This window comes from Oncorhynchus nerka, linkage group LG24 (assembly GCF_034236695.1).
Source record: "Oncorhynchus nerka isolate Pitt River linkage group LG24, Oner_Uvic_2.0, whole genome shotgun sequence".
NCBI lineage: Eukaryota > Metazoa > Chordata > Actinopteri > Salmoniformes > Salmonidae > Oncorhynchus > Oncorhynchus nerka.
The window spans coordinates 83133775-83141191 of NC_088419.1; the positions used below are offsets into that span (position 1 = coordinate 83133775).

The 7417-nt window shown below is 53.3% G+C and overlaps 1 protein-coding gene across 1 annotated transcript in view; it reads right to left on the minus strand.

Annotated features, from left to right (window-relative positions):
- ror1 (receptor tyrosine kinase-like orphan receptor 1) overlaps window positions 1–7417 on the minus strand; it is a 297767-nt gene that overhangs the window by 106780 nt on the left and 183570 nt on the right. The window contains exon 2 of the mRNA XM_065009217.1: window positions 936–992. Coding sequence (XP_064865289.1) covers window positions 936–992 — 57 coding nt within the window. The remainder of the gene's footprint in view (window positions 1–935; window positions 993–7417) is intronic.

Below are 7417 nucleotides of genomic sequence, written 5' to 3' on the forward strand. Positions count from 1 at the left end.
CCAGTGTTGTTGGTCCTGGGCCAGAGTGCATGGAGTACAACATTGACATAACTGGCCAAATAATCAGCATCACAGCTAATGCCGTAACAAGTCCACCCATTGGTTGGTCTTATCGTCATCACAGTAACAAGTCCACCCACTGGTTGGTCTTATCGTCATCACAGTAACAAGTCCACCCACTGGTTGGTCTTATCGTCATCACAGTAACAAGTCCACCCACTGGTTGGTCTTATCGTCATCACAGTAACAAGTCCACCCACTGGTTGGTCTTATCGTCATCACAGTAACAAATCCACCCACGGGTTCTTCTTAATCCCATCCACATCTCTATCTAGGAGGTCACAACGGTATCCTTCTAAAAGGTTTATCTTTGTTTGTTTGCTTAACTGTCTGTCTGTCTGTCTGTCTGTCTGTCTGTCTGTCTGTCTGTCTGTCTGTCTGTCTGTGTACACCACTGTGTGTGTGTGTGTGTCATAGTTTTTTGTGTACATCATTGTGTTTGTGTGTACATCATTGTGTTTGTGTGTACACCATTGTGTTTGTGTGTACACCATTGTGTGTTTGTGTGCACATCATTGTGTTTGTGTGTACACCATTGTGTGTTTGTGAGTACATCATTGTGTTTGTGTGTACACCATTGTGTGTTTGTGTGTACGTCATTGTGTTTGTGTGTACGTCATTGTGTTTGTGTGTACATCATTGTGTTTGTGTGTACATCACGGTGTTTGTGTGTACATCATTGTGTTTGTGTGTACATCAGTGTGTTTGTGTGTACATCATTGTGTTTGTGTGTACATCACGGTGTTTGTGTGTACATCATTGTGTTTGTGTGTACATCATTGTGTTTGTGTGTACATCACGGTGTTTGTGTGTACATCATTGTGTTTGTGTGTACATCAGTGTGTTTGCTGTCTGTTAGACATGTTATCTCTCACCTGAGCTGTTCCAAGTGGAGGGGGCCACAACACTGGGGTCGTGGGGGAAATCAGACCCTGTAGACAGGAGACAGAGGAGACATCACTCTTACTGGGTTGTGCCACCATCAAGACATACACATTGACAGGGAGAAAAGTGGGGTTTTACATTTAAGAAGAAAATATCAAATGAGTAATGACAGTTCATCTATGAGTAATAATAATAATAATAATGACGATGATGTTATTACTGAAGACCTGAGGGCAGTAGTATCAGACAGGTAACATCATGGAGTTATTAATACCTGACCACAGCAGCTCTCCTCTCTGTCTGCATCCTAAATGGCACTATTTTCCCTACATAGTGCACTACTTTTGACCAGAGCACTTTTCAAAAGTAGTGCGCTACTGTGTATAGGGAATAGGGTGCTATTTGTGATGCAGCCTATGTTTCATAACCAGAGATGAGACAGGCAGAAGGAACTATTCACATCCGTCCAATCTAATATCTCTGCACGCGACACAGTTGGAGGCTGGAGCTGTGTAGGGGTAGAAACTATTATAATGAGTCTCCCTCTGACCGACTGGTGAGACTGTCAACAAATTCACAACCTGTATCTCTCTGATTCTCTCTGTCCAAGTTCTTCTCTCTCTCTCGTTTTCTCCTTCTCTCTGTGTCTCTCTGTGAAGTAGCTAGTTCCCATGCACAGCAATGCCTGAGTGAGTGTGTTTAATGGGGCAGGCTCCCACAGCCTCTCTGCAGGCTGTGCTTGTTTAACATTACGAATGGACAGAGTGCTGACAGACAGAGAGACATAGACAGACAGACAGACAGACAGACATGGGCCTTCTCTGTCACAGATTTAGGCTCTACTGTAAGTAGCCTTACTGGAGCCACCCCCACTCCTGCTCACCGGAACCTTTCAAACTGACCCAAAGTGTTATGGCAGTGAGAGGGGCGTGGCAGTGAGAGGGGCGTGGCAGTGAGAGGGGAGTGGCAGTGAGAGGGGCGTGGCAGTGATGGGGGAGTGGCAGTGAGAGGGGCGTGGCAGTGAGAGGGCAATGGCAGTGAGAGGGCCATGGCAGTGAGAGGGCCGTGGCAGTAAGAGGGCCATGGCAGTGAGAAGGCCGTGGCAGTGAGAGGGCCGTGGCAGTAAGAGGGCCATGGCAGTGAGAGGGCCATGGCAGTGAGAGGGCCGTGGCAGTAAGAGGGCAATGGCAGTGAGAGGGCCATGGCAGTGAGAGGGCCGTGGCAGTAAGAGGGCCATGGCAGTGAGAAGGCCATGGCAGTGAGAGGGCCATGGCAGTGAGAGGGACGTAGCAGAGAGTGAGGCAGTAGTAGACTAGAGGACCTGTGAGAGCTGTGGTGGAATGGACTGGGAGGTGTTAATTGGGTGATAATGTGCGGTTCAACGCGTGGTGTGTTGGGAGGGAGTAACGAGCGCGGTGCAGCTCAGAGTAGTGTCAGGAATCTAGCCTGGGTTAATGAGGCTGAATGGTGTAGGCCAGCTGCACCTGTCACTGTGGCAGCCAGACAGGCAGGCTGATGAGGCTCTGCTCTTACATTAACATGGCTGTAAACAACATGCTGGTATTATAATCAAGTGTATTTCATAACATAACAATTAGTGTTGGTGGAATGTTTTGGCACACTGATTCATACTTGTGGGTGATGTTGATGATGACACTGCTGAATGTGGCTGTGGAACTCTAGAGAGGGTTCTATTTCCTCTAGGCTGTGGAACTCTAGGGAGGGTTCTATTTCCTCTAGGCTGTGGAACTCTAGGCTAGGGAGGGTTATATTTCCTCTAGGCTGTGGAACTCTAGGGAGGGTTATATTTCCTCTAGGCTGTGGAACTCTAGGGAGGGTTCTATTTCCTCTAGGCTGTGGAACTCTGGGGAGGGTTATATTTCCTGGCTGTGGCTGAGACCTCAATCTAAACTACAAACAGTCTCATGAGCTATAACGTAGCCTAGTTTTTATGATGTAATCATAGTAAGACAAACACAGGAGGTGGAAATGGGAGAGAGGAGAGAAGAAAGGAGAGGGAAAAAAGGAAATATGAGAGAGAAGCGTGACGGCCCGCTGGCTCTCCTAACACAATGAAGCCACTGAAGTGGAGCCAGGTGAGGACCCTACAGAGGAAGTGGAGCCAGGTGAGGACCCTACAGAGGAAGTGGAGCCAGGTGAAGACCCTACAGAGGAAGTGGAGCCAGGTGAGGACCCTACAGAGGAAGTGGAGCCAGGTGAGGACCCTACAGAGGAAGTGGAGCCAGGTGAGGACCCTACAGAGGAAGTGGAGCCAGGTGAGGACCCTACAGAGGAAGTGGAGCCAGGTGAGGACCCTACAGAGGAAGTGGAGCCAGGTGAGGACCCTACAGAGGAAGTGGAGCCAGGTGAAGACCCTACAGAGGAAGTGGAGCCAGGTGAGGACCCTACAGAGGAAGTGGAGCCAGGTGAGGACCCTACAGAGGAAGTGGAGCCAGGTGAGGACCCTACAGAGGAAGTGGAGCCAGGTGAGGACCCTACAGAGGAAGTGGAGCCAGGTGAGGACCCTACAGAGGAAGTGGAGCCAGGTGAATACCCTACAGAGGAAGTGGAGCCAGGTGAGGACCCTACAGAGGAAGTGGAGCCAGGTGAGGACCCTAGGAAGTGGAGCCAGTTGAAGACCCTACAGAGGAAGTGGAGCCAGGTGAGGACCCTACAGAGGAAGTGGAGCCAGGTGAGGACCCTACAGAGGAAGTGGAGCCAGGTGAAGACCCTACAGAGGAAGTGGAGCCAGGTGAAGACCCTACAGAGGAAGTGGAGCCAGGTGAGGACCCTACAGAGGAAGTGGAGCCAGGTGAGGACCCTACAGAGGAAGTGGAGCCAGGTGAGGACCCTACAGAGGAAGTGGAGCCAGGTGAAGACCCTACAGAGGAAGTGGAGCCAGGTGAGGATCCTACAGAGGAAGTGGAGCCAGGTGAGGACCCTACAGAGGAAGTGGAGCCGGGTGAAGACCCTACAGAGGAAGTGGAGCCAGGTGAGGACCCTACAGAGGAAGTGGAGCCAGGTGAGGACCCTACAGAGGAAGTGGAGCCAGGTGAGGACCCTACAGAGGCAGTGGAGCCAGGTGAGGACCCTATAGAGGAAGTGGCTAGTTGAGGACCCTACAGAGGAAATAGAGCCAGGTGAGGACCCTACAAATGAAGTGGAGCCATGTGAGGACCCTACAGAGGAAATAGAGTCAGATGAGGACCCTACAGAGGAAATAGAGCCAGGTGAGGACCCTACAAATGAAGTGGAGCCATGTGAGGACCCTACAGAGGAAATAGAGCCAGGTGAGGACCCTACAGAGGAAATAGAGCCAGGTGAGGACCCTACAGAGGAAGTGGAGCCAGGTGAAGACCCCACAGAGGAAGTGGAGCCAGGTGAAGACCCCACAGAGGAAGTGAAGCCAGGTGAGGACCCTACAGAGGACGTGGAGCCAGGTGAGGACCCTACAGAGGAAGTGGAGCCAGGTGAGGACCCTATAGAGGAAGTGGCTAGTTGAGGACCCTACAGAGGAAATAGAGCCAGGTGAGGACCCTACAAATGAAGTGGAGCCATGTGAGGACCCTACAGAGGAAATAGAGCCAGGTGAGGACCCTACAAATGAAGTGGAGCCATGTGAGGACCCTACAGAGGAAATAGAGCCAGGTGAGGACCCTACAGAGGAAATAGAGCCAGGTGAGGACCCTACAGAGGAAATAGAGTCAGGTGAGGACCCTACAAATGAAGTGGAGCCAGGTGAGGACCCTACAGAGGAAGCGGAGCCAGGTGAGGACCCTACAGAGGAAGTGGAGCCAGGTGAAGACCCTACAGAGGAAGTGGAGCCAGGTGAGGACCCCACAGAGGAAGTGGAGCCAGGTGTGGACCCTACAGAGGAAGTGGAGCCAGGTGAAGACCCTACAGAGGAAGTGGAGCCAGGTGAAGACCTGAGGAAGTGAGCCCTACAGAGGAAGTGGAGCCAGGTGAGGACCCTACAGAGGAAGTGGAGCCAGGTGAAGACCCTACAGAGGAAGTGGAGCCAGGTGAGGACCCTACAGAGGAAGTGGAGCCAGGTGAGGACCCTAGAGGAAGTGGAGCCAGGTGAGGACCCTACAGAGGAAGTGGAGCCAGGTGAGGACCCTACAGAGGAAGTGGAGCCAGGTGAGGACCCTACAGAGGAAGTGGAGCCAGGTGAGGACCCTACAGAGGAAGTGGAGCCAGGTGAAGACCCTGGAGGAAGTGGAGCCAGGTGAGGACCCTACAGAGGAAGTGGAGCCAGGTGAGGACCCTACAGAGGAAGTGGAGCCAGGTGAGGACCCTACAGAGGAAGTGGAGCCAGGTGAGGACCCTACAGAGGAAGTGGAGCCAGGTGAGGACCCTACAGAGGAAGTGGAGCCAGGTGAGGACCCTACAGAGGAAGTGGAGCCAGGTGAGGACCCTACAGAGGAAGTGGAGCCAGGTGAGGACCCTACAGAGGAAGTGGAGCCAGGTGAGGACCCTACAGAGGAAGTGGAGCCAGGTGAGGACCCTACAGAGGAAGTGGAGCCAGGTGAGGACCCTACAGAGGAAGTGGAGCAGGTGAGGACCCTACAGAGTGGAGCCAGGTGAAGACCCTACAGAGGAAGTGGAGCCAGGTGAAGACCCTGGAGGAAGTGGAGCCAGGTGAGGACCCTACAGAGGAAGTGGAGCCAGGTGAGGACCCTACAGAGGAAGTGGAGCCAGGTGAGGACCCTACAGAGGAAGTGGAGCCAGGTGAAGACCCTACAGAGGAAGTGGAGCCAGGTGAGGATCCTACAGAGGAAGTGGAGCCAGGTGAGGACCCTACAGAGGAAGTGGAGCCGGGTGAAGACCCTACAGAGGAAGTGGAGCCAGGTGAGGACCCTACAGAGGAAGTGGAGCCAGGTGAGGACCCTACAGAGGAAGTGGAGCCAGGTGAGGACCCTACAGAGGCAGTGGAGCCAGGTGAGGACCCTATAGAGGAAGTGGCTAGTTGAGGACCCTACAGAGGAAATAGAGCCAGGTGAGGACCCTACAAATGAAGTGGAGCCATGTGAGGACCCTACAGAGGAAATAGAGTCAGATGAGGACCCTACAGAGGAAATAGAGCCAGGTGAGGACCCTACAAATGAAGTGGAGCCATGTGAGGACCCTACAGAGGAAATAGAGCCAGGTGAGGACCCTACAGAGGAAATAGAGCCAGGTGAGGACCCTACAGAGGAAGTGGAGCCAGGTGAAGACCCCACAGAGGAAGTGGAGCCAGGTGAAGACCCCACAGAGGAAGTGAAGCCAGGTGAGGACCCTACAGAGGACGTGGAGCCAGGTGAGGACCCTACAGAGGAAGTGGAGCCAGGTGAGGACCCTATAGAGGAAGTGGCTAGTTGAGGACCCTACAGAGGAAATAGAGCCAGGTGAGGACCCTACAAATGAAGTGGAGCCATGTGAGGACCCTACAGAGGAAATAGAGCCAGGTGAGGACCCTACAAATGAAGTGGAGCCATGTGAGGACCCTACAGAGGAAATAGAGCCAGGTGAGGACCCTACAGAGGAAATAGAGCCAGGTGAGGACCCTACAGAGGAAATAGAGTCAGGTGAGGACCCTACAAATGAAGTGGAGCCAGGTGAGGACCCTACAGAGGAAGCGGAGCCAGGTGAGGACCCTACAGAGGAAGTGGAGCCAGGTGAAGACCCTACAGAGGAAGTGGAGCCAGGTGAGGACCCCACAGAGGAAGTGGAGCCAGGTGTGGACCCTACAGAGGAAGTGGAGCCAGGTGAAGACCCTACAGAGGAAGTGGAGCCAGGTGAAGACCCTAAAGAGGAAGTGGAGCCAGGTGAAGACCCTACAGAGGAAGTGGAGCCAGGTGAGGACCCTACAGAGGAAGTGGAGCCAGGTGAAGACCCTACAGAGGAAGTGGAGCCAGGTGAAGACCCTACAGAGGAAGTGGAGCCAGGTGAGGACCCTACAGAGGAAGTGGAGCCAGGTGAGGACCCTACAGAGGAAGTGGAGCCAGGTAAAGACCCTACAGAGGAAGTGGAGCCAGGTGAGGACCCTACAGAGGAAGTGGAGCCAGGTGAGGACCCTACAGAGGAAGTGGAGCCAGGTGAGGACCCTACAGAGGAAGTGGAGCCAGGTGAAGACCCTACAGAGGAAGTGGAGCCAGGTGAGGACCCTACAGAGGAGGTGGAGCCAGGTGAGGACCCTACAGAGGAAGTGGAGCCAGGTGAAGACCCTACAGAGGAAGTGGAGCCAGGTGAGGACCCTATAGAGGAAGTGGAGCCAGGTGAAGACCCTACAGAGGAAGTGGAGCCAGGTGAGGACCCTACAGAGGAAGTGGAGCCAGGTGAGGACCCTACAGAGGAAGTGGAGCCAGGTGAGGACCCTATAGAGGAAGTGGCTAGTTGAGGACCCTACAGAGGAAATAGAGCCAGGTGAGGACCCTACAAATGAAGTGGAGCCATGTGAGGACCCTACAGAGGAAATAGAGCCAGGTGAGGA